The sequence below is a fragment of the Podarcis bocagei genome (assembly GCF_964188305.1).
Source record: "Podarcis bocagei genome assembly, chromosome: 10".
In the NCBI taxonomy this organism is placed as follows: domain Eukaryota; kingdom Metazoa; phylum Chordata; class Lepidosauria; order Squamata; family Lacertidae; genus Podarcis; species Podarcis bocagei.
Window position 1 is genome coordinate 49260512 of NC_138135.1, and position 22972 is coordinate 49283483.

The 22972-nt window shown below is 43.5% G+C and overlaps 1 protein-coding gene across 2 annotated transcripts; it reads left to right on the forward strand.

Annotated features, from left to right (window-relative positions):
* Positions 1–305: 305 nt before the first annotated feature.
* LLPH (LLP homolog, long-term synaptic facilitation factor) lies at positions 306–4333 on the forward strand. Of its 2 annotated transcripts, none has more exons than XM_081212144.1 (3): positions 306–441; positions 2129–2332; positions 3943–4333. In XM_081212144.1, the coding sequence occupies exons 2-3, from the start codon at positions 2143–2145 to the stop codon at positions 4104–4106; spliced, it is 354 nt and encodes a 117-aa protein (XP_081068270.1). In that variant the 5' UTR covers positions 306–441; positions 2129–2142; the 3' UTR covers positions 4107–4333. The 2 variants fall into 2 exon arrangements, with proteins under 2 accessions (XP_081068270.1, XP_081068271.1); XM_081212145.1 differs by lacking the exon at positions 306–441 and adding an exon at positions 444–566.
* The last annotated feature ends 18639 nt before the right edge of the window (positions 4334–22972 follow it).

Here is a 22972-nt window from a genome sequence, read left to right on the forward strand (position 1 = left end):
CCGGGCGTTAAACGTGGGAAGCTTGTTGCACGCAAGACAGGATCGCTATGCAGTGCTGCCCTTGCGCTGCGCGGGGACCTCTGCCCCCTGCCCAAGACTCCTCGCAGGGGGCCGTGAGTGACCAACCTCCCCCCACGTATCCAGCCTGCGAGTATTCAGGGCAATTTCGTTTATAAAGCGTATATTAAACAGCAACGGGCAGGTCAGCCCACCTCCCACCCCCCACGGAACAGCGCCGCCAGCCTGCCTAGAGTCATTTACAGAACTGCGCAGTGCCGGAGGAACTCGCCAGGGGGCGCTGTTGGGCACTGCGGCGGGTGGGGCGTGACTTGCTTTTCCCGGAAGCGGCGCGTTTCCCCCCCCTGCGCGCGCAGCTCCGGAAGAAGCGCTGCGGCCGGCGTGGCTTTCTTCGCAGGGGGCAGGAGAGCTCCGCGTGATCAGGTGAAAAGATCGGGGGGAGGCGGGGTGTGTGGATGCTTTTGGTTTCTCGCTCTGCGCGCGCCGTCTCCCCTCCCCTTATTCTTTGGCGGAGGGGTCCGCAGGCTGTTTCCCGGCGGGGGCCACAGGTAAGCCCCCAGGGAGGGCCCCGCCTGCTGGATCGGACCCAAGTAGGGTTGACACCTGGCCTGTATTTCAATGTAAAAAATGCTACGTCCTGTAGCATGGAGTTAGTTTGACCTGTATTTCAGGTCTCTTCCCCCTACCCATTTGCCAAGTGAGGGACCCTCTCCAAATGCACGTGTTTGGAAGTGTGTGTGAAAGGTCATGTATTTAAGCCGTCCTCGGTATCAAAACACAGGGAGATTTACAGATTTATGTGCCTGTGTGAGAGAGAGGCAAATTCCAAGACGGGCCATCCTGTCAGGCTGCCATAGACTTTGAAGTCACTTCAGCACCAGGTGGGGGAAACAACCAACAAATCGGCCCCCAACTGCCCCATCTCACCATGTCCTGTATTTTGCCTGAATGAAGGTGGCAACCCTAGACCAAATATCTATCTGGGCCAGCACTCTGTTTCCTGCAGTGGCCAACCAAGTGTCCCCAAGCAAGGAGTGAGCACCATATAACTCCCTTTCTGTGTTTCCCAGCAGCTGTCGCTCAGAGGTGTTGCAGTTCTGATACTGAAGTGATTGGGTTGGGTTGTTGTTGTTTTTTTAAGTTATTGGACCTTAGATTGTGATCTTTGGATGAAGGACGGTATACAAATGTAATAAATAATTAAAACAATAATTAGACTTCAAAGTGCCTGGCCAGACCCCCTCCACCCCCCAAAAAACAACAGAGGAACTGTAGTGATTAGAGGGCCTGACTAGGACTTGGGAGACACCAGGATTCAGTCACGGTCTCTCAGCCTAAGTTACCTCACAGGGATGTATTGTAAATCAGGAAGGGAGAGAATCACACACACCACCTTGAATGTCTTTAACCTGTATTTTAAATTGGTCCCCCCCCCATTATGTTTTTCTTGTGATTTTATTGGTGTTAGCTGCTCTGAGCCTGGCTCTGGCCAGGGAGGGCGGGGTATAAATAAAAATTTATTATTATTATTATTATTATTATTATTATTATTATTATTATTATTATTATTATAGCAGGCATAGGCAACCTTTGGCCCTCCAGATGTTTTGGCCTACAACTCCCATGATCCCTAGCTAACAAGACCAGTGGTCAGGGATAACGGGAATTGTAGTCCAAAACATCTGGAGAGCCAAAGGTTGCCTATCCCTGCCTTAGAGGATATAAATAAATATAATACATAAATAGTGCCCTGCATTGCTGTCAGAAGCATGAAAGAAAAAGCAGAAAGGCATCAAACTGAAAAGGAAGGAGACTTTCAGCTGCACAAGTTTGTTTGTAGTTGGTGTTCCAAACATGGTTTGAAATTAATTTTGGACTGAACCTAGTTGTTCAAGAAATCAGTTGAACAGAACTTGGTCTGAAATGTTTTGGGCTGTGGAAGAAAGATTTACTTTGTGTACCTGGAGGTATCCTCCCTCCCTTTCTCCTTTCCTTTGTTCCTCTCCTTTCTCCTGCATTGGCCTGCCTTAATGTGGGTACCTGTGCAGCTGTGGGGTGCTGCACTGGCAAACAATGGGTTACGTCTTGCCCTGTGTTTTCCTCTTCATAGAAGTAAACAAAAAAATGGCAAAAAGCTTGAGGAGTAAATGGAAGCGAAAGATGCGAGCAGAGAAGAGAAAGAAAAATGCCCCCAAGGAGCTTGCCAGATTGCAGAACATCCTCAAAACAAACGCTGATGTTCTAATGGATGAGGTGAAAGAGATAGCAACTGTCCTTCCTGCTGAGAAAGTCATAAAGAAGGAGGATCAGGAGGGTGAGTTGAACTATTTTTTGCTTTTGCTCTAAGGAATGCCACAAATCAGCTCTGAAAAGTGGGAAGCAAATATTACATACAACCCTTGCCAGAAACGCTCTTCCTCTAATTCATTTGATGTGCGCTTTTCTCATTCCCACCCCCTCTTTTTGTTTCCCAAGTCTCTCAACGTCTCTATTAATGAAGTTCAGCCATTGCTACTGTAGGAATGCAACTGCTTCCTTGGCAAGTTTAGCCGGTACAGTGGTACCTCGGGTTCCATACGCTTCAGGTTACAGACTCCGCTAACCCAGAAATAGTGCTTCAGGTTAAGAACCTTGCTTCAGGATGACAACAGAAATCGTGCTCCGGCGGCGCAGCAGCAGCAGGAGGCCCCATTAGCTAAAGTGGTGCTTCAGGTTAAGAACAATTTCAGGTTAAGAACGGACCTCCGGAACAAATTAAGTACTTAACCTGAGGTATACCACTGTATATGTTGTGCGGCCAAAGGAATCTCTGTAGAAGAAATTTGCTGTGCTCTCCCAAGGGTATTTTGATCCATAGCTTTCTTTATTCAAATGCTGGGCACTTTCTATGGGACTGTTGCCTGTGTGCCCAAGGGGTTCAGCATCTGAAGTTAAATATAGGAAGAACAAAGCAGAGGGGAATATTTATAAAATATATGTCAGGGCTGCTTCCAGATCCTAGCTCACAGAGGATCACGTTAGCCAGCGTTCACTTTATAAAAGTCTTTATTGAGTTACAGTTTCCAATTTCAAACTGCCGCAGGCAGCCCTACGTCTTATCAGCTAGACCGGCGAAGCTCCGTCTGAGTCCCCGCCTCCTGTACACCAACTTAATAACCTCGCCTTACTCCACCTTTTCCGCCTTCCCCTCCTTCTCTGGGTCCCTCTGCCCCCCGTGGTCTCTTCCTTCCTGGATTCTTCTGACGCTGACCCCCCGGACCCTTCTGTCTCCTTGCGGCGGGCTTTAGGACCTGGCTCCCTTTCCGGGCTGCTTACTCTGCCGCCTTCCTGTGCATTTGAACTTGGCGCGCGCGCCCAACCTCCCACTTTCTGCTTGACCGTTCCTTCGCTCCCCGATGGGGGTGTGGCCACTCCTGACTCATGCCCTCCCCCCTGCGGCGAGTCGCCGGATCCCGATACCTGGCGCCCTTCCTCCTCACTGCGCTCTGTTGGGGACGTTGGCCCCGATTTCCAACTGCTGCTCTCTGAACCCCCTTTTGTCCCTTTTTCCTGGGGTGTCCCCTTGATCTCCCCCCTTGCTCTGGCCACTGGCGCTCCTTTCTGTGAATCTTCCGATTCACTGGAAAGACTCGGAGATCTCGGGTCATCTTTCCTTCGGACTCCTCCCCCTCGCTCTCTGTTTCCTCCCTTGCCCTCGCCTCTGCTCCTGAACCCCTGACAATATATATAATATCCCCATACTTTCTCACACCATCCTCTTTCCAGTTCTTCTCTCCTCCCACAACCAGTCAGTATTAAAAGTAGTAGCCTGAGTCATTTCTCTTATTTCTTCCGACATCTTTTGATTTGCTTTCAGCGCTAGCTGCTGTAACCGTTCACACTGCTCATACTTCCTTAAGTGTTTTCTCCCCTTTTCTTTTCCAGAAGGGAGTAAGATGGACATGGATTCAAAAAGAAACCAAAAAACCCTTCTGGATGAACATGGACAGTATCCAGTATGGATGAATCCCAGGCAGAGGAAGAAGCTCAAGTCAAAGCGGACCAAAGGGAAGAATAAGCACAAACCACCTAAGGGATTAGCATGGTAGAGTCTGGGTGAATTTCAAAAAAAAGTCATGTGTGTTTGTGGAAGACTTTTATGTCAAAAAGGCAGCCACAAAAACAAAACAAAATGTGACTTAAACCATTACTACCCTTTTCACTGTTTGCTTCAAATGACTAATTTCTTGCTTCAGACTCTTGGACTGTCACCTTGTGGATGTCAGTTTGGAGGCACCTTGGAATACTTTTGATTTAATAAAACTTGTACTTTTTACTTCTGTTTAGTATGCATTTTACATGCTGCACAAACTAGAATGAAGTCAACCTGAACAGAGTGAGCACATTCTAAGTTAGCTAGGTCTATGCTTTCCAAAACAATGGGACTGGTCAAATGCTTTAAGTCCCAGTGATTTCAATGGAATTCAGTCCCAACTAATTCTCTGTGGATTGTGCTCATCATAAACAATGTGTGCTTCCATCTGGGTGCTGGTACCACAAGTGAACAACACAAGCAACGCTGACACCAAACTCTACATACATTAAACATAATAGAAACACCGCCACCCGACCCCACCCCCATCCATCTTCCCTCTCTCCACTCCCCCTTTCTTCTTTCTTTTTTTTTTCTTCTCCCCCTAATGCCTCAACAAATGAAACGGATTTGTAAAAATGTTACATGAAAAAAAATAATAATAATACGAGGCACTACTATTTAAAAAATAATAATACTCTTTCATCCAAGAGTGCTTGCAACAGTCTCACCATGACCCCCTCAATCACCTTCCCTCACACCCAAGGGAGAATTAAAGGGTCACTGAGCTTTTTCAGGTCAAAACATAGCCTTTTTTCAAGAAGGCTGGGACCACATGCTCCTGCAAGGACGTGTTGTCCTCCTAGCCATACCCCTTTAATAAGTCAGAAGGAGCAAGACAAAAAATGGGCACACAATAGCAAGCATCTTAGCCATGACATCAGGCTACATCAAGAGAACCTGATGCCATGGTGTCACAGTAGATACTGCGCCGAATACTTTCCTGGAGTCTGCAATAAATTTCAAAATCACTCTTGAGGGGAGTGATTCTATCCTCAAAGTGCATTGGAATCAAACTAAAGTGCACTCCTGAAGCTCCATTTCCTGGAGGAGATGTGAGCAGGACCTCAACAATATTAAAAAAGTTCCACTCCCTTCACCGCCGCACAGCAGCCAGAACTGTGCTCTCATACTCATTTGGCTTCACAGCATGCTTTTTGCCACCTATGCTCATCTTGTTTTATCATCCTTCGTTCCTTGGTATACCAAGGGGCAAAACAGGCTTTTAGTGCTGGAGAGGGTGCTTGGGGGTGGTGATGCCAAGAGTTCAGTGCATCTCAGTGTTCAACAGGGAGAAAGGGCTTCAACCAGGTCACCTGCTCTATCCACTGAAAAAACACCAGGAGCATTAAGGAATTCATTGTATTAGTCATCAGCTGCAGAGCTTCCAAATCTGTCCACCCTCCATACCCCAGTGGTGGTGAGGGAGGGTCAAAGCGCTGCAAGTCCAAATTTCACCAAGAGGTGATCTAAGCATGATCACTTATAACCCTGTTTCCAAATAATCCCTTCATCTGAAGTGAAGACCAAACTGAAGGTATAACGTACCCTCTTTGTCCAATGGACAACACCTTGAGACAGGCCTGTGGACTTCCTGGAGGCCTGGAAGTCATGAGCCAGAACACTAAAAGGTAAAAAAAGGCAAAGGACCTCTGGATGGTTAAGTCCAGTCAAAGGCGACTATGGGGTTGTGGCGCTCATCTCGCTTTCAGGCTGAAGGAGCCGTGTTTCTCCACAGACAGCTTTCCAGGTCATGTGGCCAGCATGACTAAACTGCTTCTGGTGCAATGGAACACTGTGACGGAAACCAGAGTGCACGGAAACGCCATTTACCTTCCTCCCACAGGTGGTACCTATTTATCTACTTGCACTGGCGTGCTTTCGAACTGCTAGGTTGGCAGGAGCTGGGACAGAGCAATGGTAACACCCCGTCGTGTGGATTCAAACCGCCGACCTGATCGGCAAACCCAAGAGGCTCAGTGGTTTAGACCATAACGCCCTAACACTAAGGCAGCAGCAGCATGGACATTACAACTACCCAGAATTCTGGGTTCCTCCAAAACCACACCTGCGCTGCTTGCTAGAACCCGCAAGGCAGCAGGATGCATGGCACACCACTCAACCTTAGTTTTACTGTCTCCTTGGCTCGACACCAGTTGCAGGCCCTCACATCCAGCTCCAAGATAGAGGGGTGTCCTGGTGTTAGAAATGCAAGTTTTGTGGACCACAGCAATCCCCCCCTCCCCTTTGTCCTTGCACTCTGTCTTTATGCTGCACCAAATATCTGGACAGGCCACAAGTGGGTCAAGCTCAGCTCCTTGCAGCTTGCCCACTCAGCTCTCAATAATACATGTCAAGTCGGAACCCCAATCCACAATGGCACCCTGAATTAGCAAGGTTTCATTATGCACCAATCATGATTGTGTTGTATTGTGCTGTAACACAGCACTGCAACCATAGGGAAGGGCAGCACGTGGTCCCTACATATATTATGGTTGTTCCCAAGAAACTGCCAATCGCATTGCGTCACTTTTTCAACATTTGAAAGTGGATTTCTTCGTGGCATTGATTAGTGGAGAGGGAGTATAATTTAAAACAACAACAACATTTGTTCCTGTTTTCTCAAACTCTTCCCGTCTGTTGCGTCCTGAAGCTCCCACGAAATATGCAAAAGTTCCCTGGATTAACGGAGCAGTCAGTAATCCGAGAGGACATTTTTTCCACCTCTAGGTCACTGGTTCAAATGCAGCCCAGTGATGAAAAGTGATTACCATCTGATGGCTATTCAGAAGGCAATTTAACATGAGCTGGTGGTCTCCCTCCAGTTACCCGCCAACTGTTGTCCAGATCTCAACTGACACTAATTGGAACTTTTATTGACATCCAAAGCAATAAGAGCAAAGTGATGGAATTCATTCTCTCTTTAAGAAATGATTCCCAAAGACTTGAGCATGTGGAAGTTTGCCTGGTTTCTTCATGTTTGATAAATACATCAAATCTTGGGTTTCCATGAAGCCCAGTAGATGGCACTGTGAGTTAAGTACAAGGAAAAATGTGATTTCGAATGTTGTTGCCCCAGACATTGCAACAACTGGAACAATGATAACCATAACATTAATAAATAACCATTTTCAGCTTGTTTGGTACGAATTAGCTGTGTGTTTGTTTTTTTAAAATATTATTTTCATGGCTGCGCAAGCTAGAATTCCCCTTCCAAATGTTTTGCTCTTTGAGAAAGCTTTGGGAGAAAAAAATCTATTACCCATCATTACAGATAAGTTTCATGATTGTTTGTTTTATTTCTAAATTGGCATAAACAAGGATGTTTGGTTTGGATTTTACAAATTTCCTTGTGTTTATGGCTCGAGCGATAGTGCAAAAAAACTGGGGAATGTAACTGAAGCTGACTGCTATTCTAAATATTCTAATCTATAGTGAAGGGCAAAACATGAAATCAGCAGAATGCATGGTTACATATCACTTAAAACAATTTGAGCTTTGCTAATGCAAAAATAACATTTGTTTCCTACAAAAATGTAGTCTGACAGCCTCCCCTTAAAAGTAATCTCAGGGCCATGGGTTTGAGCAGAAGATTCTTGCATTGCAGGGGGTTGGACTAGATGTCCCTCGTGGGCCCTTCCAGCACTATAATTCTATGATTTGTGGTCTGTGCCCTGACACAGACAATTATCTGACAGATTATGTTATTTCCAGCCAAGAAAATCAAGGTGTATTTCAAGAGTATCAAATGGTACGGTGCTGCTGAAAATAGCAGTGTTTTAGTAAAGTTTAGTTCATTTTCTAATTTTTAAAATATTTTGTCAAACTTTTTCAAACTCTTGCATTTAAAAAAAAATGGAGAGTTGGAAAATTTGAGAATAGGTTATATAGAGTTATAGGTGACAACATTAGAAGCAGGTAATATACAGTACAAGAGAACGTTTTTTGAAAAATTAATTGCCAAACATCAACAGGATGGAAAATTCAGGAGAGTATTGACAGGAACATAGCATGTCCTCGAACATTTCTTCAATGAAAATAGGGACATCCTATTCAATGATGATGATGATGATGATGATGAATTTCTACCCCTTCCATCTGACTGGGTTGCCCCACCCACTCAAGGCAGCTTCCAACATATATAAAAACATAATAAAACATAAAACATTTTAAAAACTTTCCTATATCGGGCTGCCTTCAGACGTCTTCTAAAGGTTATACAGTTACTTATCTCCTCATGGCTCAGGGGTTGCATAACTCCACACCCTCCAATGAAAATAGGGACGTCCTAAGGAAAAGCAGGACATTCTGGGATTAAATCAGAAACCGGGACAGCTTCTGTAAATCCGGGATTGTCCCTGGAAAACAGGGACACTTGGAGGGTTTGACATCGGAAGCTGCTTAATACCAGTTCAGGCTATTCTGTCCATCTACCCTAAGTGTTGCGTACTTTGACTGGAAGCTGCTGTCCAGGATTTGGGGCAAAGAGTGTTCTTTGCCAGCCATGCTATCTGATTCCTCTCCCCCCCCCCAATGCCCCCCTGGGGCCATGTGCCCTACCGTTGAGCTCTGGTCCTTCCCTTGGTTTGGAGGAGAAAGGATTTTAGGCTTTTCTCGTATTTGTAGTAATCCATATAATCCGAACAGATATTCTGAGAATACAGAAGCCTGCACAGCAGTACCAGATTCACAGCAGAATCCATCATGTCTGTCAGAAACTATTTGCATCTTCTGCACATGCGTTAGAGCTAGTTTCATCCCCACCAGGTGTTACTCAATAGCTACCTCATTAGGAAGTACTCAGTGATTAGGCCACACAAAAATCTTAGGAGCTCCACCTTGTAGCAACAGTGCAGTTTAAAAACACAACATTGTTTTATCTGCTGGTCTTCCAGAGTGTAAGTCTTCCTCTCTTTACTGGATTCATTAACTTTTTGTTTGTTTGTTTGTTCCTCTGATGGTCGTGAAGACGTGCTGCTTCTTATTTCAAGTTTGCTGGTTTTGGTGCTGCCTGAAGCAATATGGTTTAGAAAACAAAACCACAGCTTCCTTTTGGAAGGATAATTCCTCTCACAAAAGGGACTCCCTCTGAGTGGAAGGCTGTGTACATTTAAAGCCCATCTCATCCCCGCAAGAGTATCGGGAACAGTAGTAGCTTTGTAATAAGTGAACTACCATTCCCAGAATTCTTTGGGGGAAGTTGTGTGCTTTAAATATATGGTGTATATGCAGCCGAAGACTTCTGTGAGACTCCTTAAGTGAAAAGGAACCTTTGGGAACTTTAGGCTTTTGCTACAAGGTGGCAATGACTGGATTTTCCACCACCTGTTGGTATTTGACGTGTGTTTGTAATCATGTAAAGGGATCAGAGTCATGATTTGGAGATGGATGGATTATGGGTGGAGGGGGACAGGCAGAAAAGGAGAGAGAAGAGACAAAGAGAGAGCCTAGGCTTCATAACTGATGAGCAGGGTAGAAAGTGGTGATGCCAAAGGACAAGAAGAGTAAACAGTGAAGATCACGCGTATCATTTATTCTCAAATCCTCTGTATCCATTATGGTTTTTTAAAAAGAAAGCAGTCATGTTTATGCTGCTCAGTCTTGAGCGTAGTTAAAGATAAATCAGTCCTTCATAGGTATTTTGTTTGATCAGGATTAAGTTTTAGAATGGAAAGAAAAAGAATGTAAATCATTGTGACACACTGAAAACTAGTGCCAGTTTTGGTAAGTAAATAGGCGAAGGCGGGTGATGCTTGCATATAAGCCAAGAGTTATTTTGCCCAGCAGTGCTTTTGTGGAGGCAGGGGGGTCATCAATGCAGGATCATGAACAAGAATATAGTGGGCACACACCCATACTCTGAGGATGGAGCCCAGTTTGATACTGTCCCTGCCTGAAAACATGCGTCCACTTCCTAAATTACCGTAAATGGGTTAATTCTAAATGTTGTTGTTCATTGTTTAAATGGCACACACGTGTGTAACATCAGATCCTACGGCAAACATTTCTCCAAAGTAATGTTTTGCAGAATAGCGTGCATAATCCACTGAACTCTTCATAGAATCAAGGTTAATTGCAAAGCTGAAATATCTGGCATGGTTAAGTTGTTACTGCCAGGGAAAAAGAAGACAAAGTGGAAATAATTTGCTGAGCTCATGATTCTATGAATTTGCCAGCGGAATTTTTTTAAAACAAGTTGCGCTTAGACATCTTCCTCTGTTCAGTTGTGTGTGGATTTGATGCTTCTTAATGAATCAGTCTGCTTTTGTGAACAGCGACTGGATCATATCCAAATATGACTCAATGGGAAATCAGTTAGTTTTTCTTCCTCAGGGTTGCTTTGTGATCGCATCCGGTCATTGCTAATAAATCTGAATACCTTCTAAAAGGGTTTGTATTGGACCCCAGTGTAAATCTGTGTAAGAAGCGTTTCCTTAGAATACATTAGTAGAATTTGGCGAAGGTGGGCTTTTTATATTTTTATTTCTGAAAGCCTGATTAAAAAACAATCTCTTTGCTCACATTCAGATGAGACCTAAGCATTTGTTTAAGTCTCTTTCTTTCTTTCTTTCTTTCTTTCTTTCTTTCTTTCTTTCTTTCTTTCTTTCTCTCTCTCTCTCTTTCTCTCTTTCTCTCTTTCTCTCTCTCTCTCTCTCTCTCTCTTCCGTTCTTTCCTTTCTTAAAAAAAAGGTTTTCTTTGAAAAGATGAAGCAGTCTGTGCAGTACACTAAAGAAATGTTCAGTGCTGCATTAATATCGGGAGCAAGAAGGCTTATAGGAGACCTGCATGCAGCCCAAAGAACAGAGCTTGGGTAATGGTGAGGGGAGTTTGATTTCCATGGGCAGGGGTGGCACAGAGGGATAACTTTCTCCATGTGCCATCCCTTCCCATCCGAAGTGTGTTCCACTCTGCTATGGAAATCACGGAAATTTGGTCATGGGAATGTAACTGTGGCCACGGGGATTTTGACTACAGGGATCAGCCACATGACAAGGATGCAAGAAGGTGTCGTTTTTTTTCTTTTCCGCCCTGTGTTTGTTGCACGCATCACTGTTTTTGTTCCACTGCAGTTTGCCTTCTGCCCAAACTTATGTAATCTGTCTCACTTAAGTAGCAAAATGACTGAACTTACATAGCTACATGCTACATTGTCATTAATGTGATTCCATCCTATTCAATTCAATGTAAAGGAAACACAGTGCAGGTGTGTGTGGAACAATCAGTTACGTATGATTTGCAGACTGAAAGCGGCAATAGTGAACACCAATCGTATCTGCTGAATTCTGTTCTGTTCTGGACATGGGATGAATGAGTGAATATTGTCAATTCCCATCTCTGTTTCTGGCTTTGGTGAATTTCTCCAACATCTCCAGCCCCAAGCGCCATGTGAAAATGTATTCAAGCGGCCTGTGGGCCACAGTTTGCCAATACGATATACAGGTTTGCAGCTTACATTTCCCTGAATTATGATCATGCTTAATCATAGCTCTACAGGTAAGTTCCTAGGTTCTGCCAGCTCAACAAACTCTCACCTGCTTTGTACGCCAGGGACTGATGGTGTCTAGTCACATAGGAGACTGATTCTCAGTGGCTTTTCATTAAATTATGTGGGACCAAGTAAAATATCTACAATCAAATCCTGCCTCCCTCAAGAAACTGAGAGGACGAGTAGAAGCTTTAACCCTCATCCTAATTTTCTTGCATGTACTATAGGAGAAAAGTAAAGCCATGTAATGGGGCCCAGATATCAAGTGCCCCCCCCCATTCCTAATGCTAGGTAGTTCAACCACCACTGAAGGGATGCACCATATGATTCTGTGTGGAAACATACAGACACATGCTCTAAGGACTCGCTGCAATATAACAACAATGGCAACCCTTTTGTCAGGGGAAATTAAAATTCTGCTCTGTATGCAGTTCAAGTAGCTATATCTAAGGAAAGGCATACTGATAGGCACTTTCAATGCTGAAACTCACAGCTGCAGCAGACAGGATAATAAAGAAAAGTGTTATAGAGCATGTGTGGAGTGCCTACTTTCACAACTGAGTGACTACAGCCAACTCTCACCAATCAGCTATTATTTCATTTTAAAAGCACCTAAACACAGCACAGAGTTGTTGTTTTTTCAAATAAATAAGACAGTCCCTGTCCACAAGCTTATCATCTAATGGACATGTCACAAAAGGAAAAAGGGATGGTGAGGGAAGAAGAAAACAAACAAACTTGATCATCACTTCTTAAAGTCATGCAATTGTTATTATAACGACTGGCTGGAATGGAGCTGGTTCCGGGAGTGGGGAGCCAAACGGCAGCTGGTGTCTCACCAAGCAGATGGAGTGGGGCCTCTGTCCCACTTCCCTCTCTGCTACAGTCAGGTGGCAAGTCTAGAGGCAGAGGCGAACAGGACAAAATGTACGGAACATTGCTTTATCTGAATGTCTGGTCAGGCACAGATGCGTAGTCTGGGGCAAAGCCAAACAGGACAGTTTTGATGTGGACAGGTCTCCAATTTTTATTATATAAATAGGAAGAGTCATATAAGTACTTTTCCAATGACTCATTCCTTCTTGTGGTTGGGATATATAGACTCATCTTAAAATCATAGCTGTATGTAACTATATCTCTGTAATTTGTTTTTTATACTGAATATGCTCCATAGTTAGTATAAAATTCATATTGTTTGTATGCTTGTGTGTTAGTTTGTACATATGTTTATGATAAATCATATATATAAACACACACACACCACACACACACACACTATATATATATATATGCAACTGGTCTTTTTATTGGGATGGAAATTCAGATGTCAGACTTTTCTCTCTCTTCTCCTCCTCCCCATTTTGTTTAATGTCTAGTCTGATTTAAGAGTTTCTGAGAACGCAGAAATTTCCTTGCTATTTGGTAGGTCCTATTAAATATATTGCCCTGTGTGGATTTTGGATGGTTTCCATTGTTATTTCAAATAATTTATTTGTCCTATTTTGTTATTTTATTGGACTGTAAGTGGTTGTTAAACAATCATGTGACATCTGGTGGTGGGAGAGATGTAAATATTTTAAATATAGTAAATAAAAAGTATACCTAAATGGACTGAGGGGAAAGCAGCAGGAGAGGAGCGAACTTTTGGATTGTATCGAAGAAAATTGTTCGATACCATCTTTTTTTTTAAGCTTAGGTGATTTTTGTAGGTGCTCTAAGGTAGGGATGGCTCAGAGGCCTGGTCTGGCTCCCAAGGACTGCCCATCTGCCTGACCCAACCAGTTTCTGTTTCTTAAGTCACTTTCTTTTTCAAAAACCAAGACACAAGGGAGTTAATGTGCATGTAGGTCACAGAGATCTGATTTCCCCCTGTATGTTTGGTGTATTTCCATCCACAAATGAGCACTTTTAAGTCTATCTCAGCGGGCAGTGCAAGATAGGATGTGGTACCCTCTCGTCATTTGCCGCTTCCCCATCCCTTGGAAGTCCCAGGAGCTTGTATTTCCTTGTAGACATGCACGAAAGGTTGCTGAGGAAAGAGCAGGTGTGCCTTGGGGGAGAAACAGGGGAAGTAGCAGATGGGAAAAGGTATCTACTCTTAGCAGAAAGGTATTTGTCTACCTGTGCACCACCCACTCATACTTTTTTAAAAAAATTAAATTGGATTAGTGCAGGCATGTCCAAAGTCCGTTTGGGGGGCCTAATCCCTGTGGCAGTTTATTTATTGGGGTCAAATCCTAAAAAATGCTCTTCAAGTTCAATCCTTAAAAAAAAGCTCACCAACTTTGTTCGGCCCTCACACATGTTCACTTCATCAAATCTGGCCCTCTTTGAAAAAAGTTTGGGCACTTCTGGATTAGTGCAATAACAAACTTTCACCAAAGTCAAAGTTTCACACATGGTGGTCAAGAACAACAACAACAATGTATTTTATATTCGTCAGGTGCACGCAAAACAGCAGTTTCAAAAATACAAATATATTTCTGTGTCACATGCATCTCCATCAAGTATAGAACCAGCAGTGAATCACCACGGCAAAGAATGACTGGATGGATAGAGGCATGGGAGCTTCCAATCTCCAGGAAACCGAAAGCCATGGTGAGACTTGTAATAATAATAATAATACTACAGTGGTACCTTGGTTCTCAAACTGAATCCGTTCTGGAAGTCTGTTCCAAAACCAAAGCGTTCCAAAACCAAGTTGCATTTTCCCATAGAAAGTAATGCAAAATGGATTAATCCATTCCAGACTTTTAAAAACAGCCCCTAAAACAGCAATTTAACATGAGTTTTACTATCTAACGGGACCATTGGTCCATAAAATGAAAGCAATAAACAATGTACTGCAGTCACATAATCAATCAATCAGTAGCTGAACTGGGTTCCACACAGTCACAAGAACAAACTAAAATAGCCGCAAAAACAAAAACGCAAAATAAATAGCAAAAACAGACAGACCTCAGCGTAACACTCAAAACAGAAGTGAGGCACTCAAAACGGAAGTTTGGCATTCAAATTGGAAGCATAACACCCAAAACAGAGCTTGTTCGGCTTCTGAAAAAAGTTTGCAAACCGGAACACTTACTTCCAGGTTTGCAGTGTTTGGGTTCCAAGTTGTTTGAGTCCCACTGCGTTTGGAAACCAAGGTACCACTGTAATAATAATGATAATAATAATAATAATATTTTATTATTTATACCCCGACCATATAGCTGGGTTTCCCCAGCCACTAGCGGAACAACAACAGTATGATTTACACACAAGCATGCATAGCCTATGTAGAACTGGGAGAGAGATTTGGAGACAGTGTTTCTGTTTTTCTTTCTTACCTCATAGCTCCAGCTGACCTTCGGGGTCCTTTCCAACTCTACAATTTCACGATCCTACGATCCACTGAAATGTACCTGTAATTATGGACAGATTATAATGGTAAAATATCATAAAGAGACAGCCACTTTAACAATCTCACTCTCAGCTACTCTGATAATTGCCAGCAAGGGGGCTCAGGGTTGTATCCAATTAACTTAAGCTCAGAGTAGGTTAAGGTTTAGGCTCATTATTGAACCTAAGTTCACCATATCCATTAAGATCAATAGGTCTACTCGGAGTAGGAGTAGCACTGGGCACAGCGCACTTTTATTTTTTAATATAGGCATGCTACATCCTCTCCATTGGGCTGATGTAAACAAAATGGCTAGGATGTGCTGCAGTGAGAAGCAAATGGAAGTAAGGAGTGAGGCAATACATAGGTAAAGATAAAGGGACCCCTCACCATTAGGTCCAGTCGTGACCGACTCTGGGGTTGCGGTGCTCATCTCGCTTTATTGGCCAAGGTAGCCGGCGTACAGCTTCCGGGTCATGTGGCCAGCATAACTAAGCCGCTTCTGGCGAACCAGAGCAGCGCATGGAAATGCCGTTTACCTTCCTGCCAGAGCGGTACCTATTTATCTACTTGCACTTTGATGTGCTTTTGAACTGCTAAGTTGGCAGGAGCTGGGATCGAGCAACGGCAGCTCACCCCGTCGCGGGGATTCGAACCGCCGACCCTCTGATCGGCAAGTCCTAGGCTCTGTAGTTTAACCCACAGCACCACCTGCGTCCCAGAGGCAATACATCCCAAAGGCAATACATAGCACCCAGCAAAATGTCACCACACATGTAAAAAAAGCCATCCATCCACTCAGTGCACTCAGGTAATGTGTGGTTTTATGTTGGATTCCCCATCACCATCACATTATCCCTGCATCAGGAAAATCCAAATTAAAGGGTGAAAAAAATGTGGGTTGCCACTTGGATGTGGGTGACCTTGTGTGGGCTAGGGCTGGGTGATGTATCAACATATGTCCAAAATTGGTTTGAAGTCCACATTACAGTAACTGTTTCATAATATTTGACATGGCGATACATCCTGAATCGTGATTTGTGCATGCGCTATGTAAAAAAATCATGATGTGGGAAAAACTGTATAGCTTCTCTCATGATTTCTGCCCCTCCTGTTGCTCTCTGCAGTCATACCTTGGATCTCAAACCCCTTGGCTCCCGAACAAATCGGCTACCGAACGATCGAAACCAGGAAGTGAGTGTTCTGGTTTTCGAATGTTCTTTTGGAAGCTGAACAGCCAATGGGCCTTCCGCTGCTTCCGATTGGCTGCAGGAGCTTCCTGCAGCCAATCAGAAGCCGCACTTTGGTTTCCGAACGTTTTGGAAGTCAAACGGACTTCTGGGACGGATTCCGTTTGACTTCCGAGGTAAGACTGTAGTATAAAATAACAGTTGTAATAACAATATGTTAACAGTAAGTAAAAATGTATCAGTTTTAGAACCCTAAGTAGTAGCAGTTTGCCAGGACATTACCCCATTTCAGACATTGTGATATATCAGTACGCCCTGATGTTTAGCTGGCGATAGGACACTGTGGCGTTTGCCCTCCTAGGTGACATCATGCTGGGTCATAAGGAAAGGGTTAAATGAGTGTGAAGTGATTGGCCAGCGGGAACCCAAGGGGAGGAGTTAGAGTTAGAGTTAGTGTTGTTAAGGAGTCAGTCGGGTGTTAGAGAAGGGAGAGTGAGGATACGTCTGTGGGTTGGGATAGTTTGATGTGAGGGAGTGAGAGAATCGGTTAAGAGGAGTCAGATAGACAGTTGGGATAATCAGAGGTAATAGGAAGGTATAGGCCGGTAAGGAAACTAAGATTAAGAAACTGACAAGAAAAATTATCTGAAACCATAAACTTGTTAAGGCTTATAAAATAAACTTGTTTATTTGGTTTAATGTTAATAACTGTCTGGACTCCGTGTGTACCCGAGAGAAACGGGTTGGTGGCAGCAGGGAAGCAATCACAGTGGTGGCACAGGGATCAATAGACCGTCAAACGTCCGGAGACCCTGTGTGATCACCATGTTGGAAACCAGACATCTCTCAGCCCAAGTGTGGGCAATGCAAAAGACATGCACACACGAGGTGCTCTGAAACCACCTTAAACTGCCATGCACACACACCCCAGCAAAGGCATTCCAGCCATCTGCGGCTTTGTTGAGAGCATCTCTTATTTATTTGTCTTAAAATGGGTGACTCCGTGTTAGCTTTGAAATCAGTTTATTTACTCAGGTTCTCTTTGCTGACCCTGGGGTGTGTGTGTGTGTGTGTGTGTGTGTGTGTGTGTGTGTGTAAATCTGAACCATATTCAGCGAACCAGTGGAGGCGTCACAGAGCCAGCTTTCTAGGATGTCTCTGTTCGATAGCCACAAATTGTCCTGGAAAGTGCTCCGTGTTCAAAGCAGATTTGGCCCAGTCTGCCTCAAGTGGTGATTCAGGCATTAGTCACCCTCTATGCCCCTCCACTTAAAAGTTGTACTTTGAAATAAATTTGTTCTTTAGGACTCTGTGGGAATTTTATGGGTTGCTGCCTGCATTTTTTTCATATAAATCACTTGAACCGAACATTGTTTTTAAAACCCTCTTTTAAAATCCTTGTCTATGAGTCGTTTCTTTCCTGTGTGTGTGTTTTGTTTTATTTTCAAGAAATGTCCTGCTCTCAGGAAATGCATAGAGTAGGAACATAAGAAGCAATCAAGCGGCGTTGATAGAAAAACAAATACAGCACTTTTGCCCGGGTTAAATGTCAGCTGTAAGGAAGTGCAGAGCATCCTACAGCATCACTCATCCCTTCGACGGGCGGCTGCTTCCAAAATGCAGTCATGAAAACTGGGCGGGGGGCGGGCAGGGGAAGGATGTGACAGTACAAGATGGAAAGATACTCCCATCTGGCATGGGTGACAGACATCTACCATGAGCGATCTTCATTTCATAAGGCAAAGTCGGTTTTCCCCCTCCAGTTGTTGCTTTATTTAGGTAACCCGCAATCCAGCGTTTGAGTTTAAAAGTTAAAATATTAACAGCAGTTTTCTATAGCATAGTGTTCCTATCAAAGTGAAATGACTCATAAGAATGCTAAATGCAAACCAGATGAGCATAAACATTAACTGGTGTGTGTGTGTGTGTGTGTGTGTGTGTGTGTGTGTGTGTGTGAAATCACACACACACATAATATTTAGAGAGTTCAGTGTGGGTCCTTTTATAAATTTGCAGCAGTAAAACAGAAAATTTAGAGATAATTTAAGATACTTTAATTGCCCAAGACTGTTAACTTGAATTAGCATTTCCAAACCATTTCATTGCCATTTTAATTTTTTTGGTGGGGGGGGGGGGAATGATGATCTCTTTAATATTTCCTGCACAGCAAGGAAGTTCAGCTCTGTGCCATATGCTGGTAATAATTTTGAAGAATCTCTGGAGTATGCTTTCAACAAAGGGATAATTCTCAGACTATAGATTTGTAGGGTATAGGAATCTTCACCACAATTTGAAGGCATGGTGCCAAACTTAGCTTCTCTTTGAACAAAACTATGGAGAGGGAAATGATCCTATTCCCTTGCTGTTATACGCAAGACTCCATTTCCCTCTGTGGCTCATCGCTAGGGAGGGACTCCGCGTTACTAATTCACATGGCCCAATGCTATCTCTGCTATCTGCTCTTTGTCGGAGTTAATGCGAGAGGTTGAAGTGGCGATTCTGCACATTGCCTGGCTGATAGGCACAATCACTGGGTGATGTTGGAGAATGTGAATTGCTAGCAACATTTTGCACATTGGCAACATGACGCGCACACTGTCCACATTAATTGTATATGTTGGCTGGACACTGAACATGGTCCCCACATGGGGACCATAGGCTAGATTCCATTAACTTGTCCCACTTGCAGAAGCCCATGCAAGGACTTCTGCTAGTGAAGTGGGGGCTTCCCCCGCCTCTCTCCCCCCCCCCAGTCAGCGGGCATGTTGGAAGAACTCACAGGACAGCGTGCAGTGGGGAAAGGCAAGAAAGGGAGGACTGTTCCATTGGAGATTGAACCCCTCCCCATTCCTTTTGCCCAGAAGCACTTAGAAATCATGACTGCCCTTTACCTTTTTACATTTTATGAAACAGGTTAGATACAATCCTATCAGCACAGCAGGTAATTTGCTTTACACGGATGCACAAATGTCTCCAGGGTGTTTGAAATGCCTTTGGGATAGTGCTTTTCTGTTCCACCTTACTTATGCCACATTTAGTAATGATTATATATATCTGAGAGATCTTACTTTCTTGGGTTCCATGATCACTGCAGATGGTGACAGCAGTCACGAAATTAAAAGACGCCTGCTTCTTGGGAGAAAAGCAATGACAAACCTAGACAGCATCTTAAAAAGCAGAGACATCACCTTGCCGACAAAGGTCCATATAGTTAAAGCTATGGTTTTCCCAGTAGTGATGTATGGAAGTGAGAGCTGGACCATAAAAAAGGCTGATTGCCGAATAATTGATGCTTTTGAATTATGGTGCTGGAGGAGACTCTTGAGAGTCCCATGGACTGCAAGAAGATCAAACCTATCTATTCTTAAGGAAATTAGACCTGAGTGCTCACTGGAAGGACAGACTGTGAAGCTGAGGCTCCAATACTTTGGCCACATCATGAGAAGAGAAGACTCCCTGGAAAAGACCCTGGTGTTGGGAAAGATGGAGGGCACAAGGAGAAGGGGAGGACAGAGGACGAGATGGTTGGACAGTGTTCTTGAAGCTATGAACATGAGTTTGACCAAACTGTGGGAGGCAGTGGAAGACAGGAGTGCCTGGCGTGCTCTGGTCCATGGGGTCACGAAGAGTCGGACACGACTAAATGACTAAACAACAACAAAATATATATCTGATCAGTGGATTGGTACTACATGTTAGTCTGTGGTGGCTGGTTGAGTCATAGCAGCACTGAACCACCTTCTTGCGAGACCACCACACTTTATGTCGCATTGCAACACTGCTACAGCACAATGGGTCACAGTGGTGTTCTTCTACAAAGCACGATGTGCTTTGATTAATGGTGCTATGGTTCCATAATATCTCTTGCATAGCTGCTATTTGTACTGTTTTTTATAATGAGGCTATTTATATATTAAACCACATCAGTTCAGTCTCCTGGGCTGGATCTAGACACATCAAAGAAGTGTTTCTGTTCAAAGCGGTGTAAATTTAAACAGGGAAAACAGGTAGAAGAAAAACAGGACTCTGCGTAGCCATCTGGTGGCACAATGTTATATCGCACATACAACACATATAAAACACTTTTTCTTTACCAGTCTAGCTGAGTTCCTGGTTAATGAATGAAGTGTATGTTACTATTCACCATACTATTCCAATCTATATTCTGTAATCTTGCAACACACAAAAGAGAAGGCTGTATAATGGCTTATCAAAGTAAAAGCTGAGTTTAAACAAACTTCCTTCCTTCCTTCCTTCCTGAGACTATGGTTGAACTGAAAAAAGTAGCCAAGACTGAGATTGATAACGTACTTGGCACCTTATGATCTCTTACTAGGTAAAAATATGTTTCAGAATCCCTCGGCAAAAGAATAGTATATTTTAGGCCAAGAAGATCATTGCCAATATACAACAACAAATTATATCACATTTTGTTTTTCTGTGAACAGTTAAAAACAGTTTTTTTAAAATTAAAATGGGATTAGTGTGTGTGTGCTAAATTTCATTTGTATTGTTTCCCAAGTAAAATATGAATTTAATACAAACATGATAAAGCACACACTCAAAAACTTTTAAAACTAGCATGTTCTTATTGTAGCAGGCATGTTTGTTCAGAAACAGATGAATTTCAGACTGGAAAAAGTTGACTTCAATTGGAAATTTGACTTAATTATTTAAATTGCTTTGTTTTAAATCATCCCACACTGCAACCCCAAGATAGGAAGAACCGGCTGGTGGGTCGAACCACAGCTCTTTGACTGCATTCCTTTTCATGTTCATTAAGATAAACTTTGCAAGAGATCAACTAAACATATGTTATTAGAATTTACAAACGAAACAGAACATGGTTCAAAGCTTAAAACGCAGCAAACTGCAGTGTCTTAACTTTTTTCCTTTGGGTTGAATGGGTGCCTCCTGATGCATGGTCTCTGGGTCACCTAGTGCTGTTGCCAGCGCTCATGTTTTGTGGGTGCAAAGGCTGCTGGCTGGACAAGTATAAAGGGGGATGGAGACTGGTCCTGTTGTTGGAGATAGGATTGCCCTTCATCCTGTCACTTTTTATCCGGCTTGTGACATACTTTCTCGGACCACACCTGTCACTGTCCTGAGTTGCTGTTCCAGTGCAACATCTGATGCGTTTTACTGCACCAGTGATCAAATATAATTTCCTCTGACCACAGTCATCAGGAGAGGGGTGGGAGCTATGTATCTTTGAGTGGCTGATAGAATTGCTTTAAAACTAAAAACAGAACCCGGGCTGAAGCCTAAACAGGACATAGTTTGCTCATTATTGTTTTTATACATCATTCATAAACCGTGAGTAGTTCTCAGCAAAAAGGCAGGCAGAATTAAATCAGTGCCTGACTTCCTAAAAACACTAGTGATTGTTCAAAGGGCTGTTTGGTATGAGACATTTGTACCTTTTCACTGCCAAGTCAGTGATTGGCGAGTTAGTCATCGGAATCCCTGGAGCTTGTAAATGAGAAAAGTGCTGAACAACTTGCGATTCAGCTTATAATCAACCCTAAGCAAACATTAGTAACTCTCAGCTGCCTACTCCATCGCCCACGCCCCTGACGATACTCCTACACTCATTCCCACACTGAACCGGATCTGGGCTGAGGCCAGCAATTTTCATAAGTTGCCGCAGACAGTATACTACTTTGCTCTTCAATGCCCTTCCAGTATCACTCTCTAGCCACAGAGTCGTCTTCTTCTTCTTCTTCTTCTTCTTCTTCTTCTTCTCCTCCTCCTCCTCCTCCTCCTCCTCCTCCAATCCTCCCTTGTTTTCTTAGTACAAATTTTAAAAGCATAACACTGAATTGAGTTCTACCAAAATGATCATGCTCCAAGAGACCTGGAAAAGCATGCCTTGCCTCTCACCTGCCCAGAGGGGATGATATCCTGCCTGGATGCCCACTGCAGGAGCATTTTACCAGGTAGCTGTGGCAGATAGATGATAGTGGTTCTAGTGCTGCTGCTGCTGCTGGTGTGATCAGCTGTGATCAGATTGGGTCAACATGGGGGCCAGATCGGGTCAACATGCCCCAAGGGTGACATGCCACAGTGAGAGGCCAGGCAGTCAGGAGCCAAGTGCCAACTGTAGACAGATCTGTAGGTCACGTTAGCAGCAAACACTGTGAGGGGTCTGCTGACAACTCTCAGCATCCTTAACAAACCACAGTGTGTTGTGGGTATGACTTTACACACATACACACACACACACACACACACACACACACACACACACACACACACAGCTTTCCAATATCAGCATACGACACAAAATATACACTTAATACAAATGCTATAAAATATTATCAGCCATAAACTGCTGTCAAGACCTCGTTAAGGATACTAAATATGCAAATAATGAAACAGCAAGCAAAAAATGGTGTCAGACACAAAATGAATTTTTTTTTTAAGGGTTTGGGAAACCTCTGGGTTTTCCGAAATGTCAATATTTTGAAATTTATTATATTGATCAAGCAGGTTTTTAAAAGTTGTAAAGCGTTGTTTCTCTGCCCGAGCCATTATTTTTCAAGAAACTTCCATGATGGTCAACACAGGCCTAGCCTCACATTGCTCCTTGCTCTGGCTGCCTCCGTGTCAAAACCCTAAATACTAGCTAGTTTAATATGATTAAGGTTGTGTACAGTTACTTGAAATAAAGCAATTACACCTACACACAAACCCAACTGCATTTCGTTTTGAATTCATGGAATCCACATCCTGTGTATATTTTTGTTGGGGGTTCAATGTT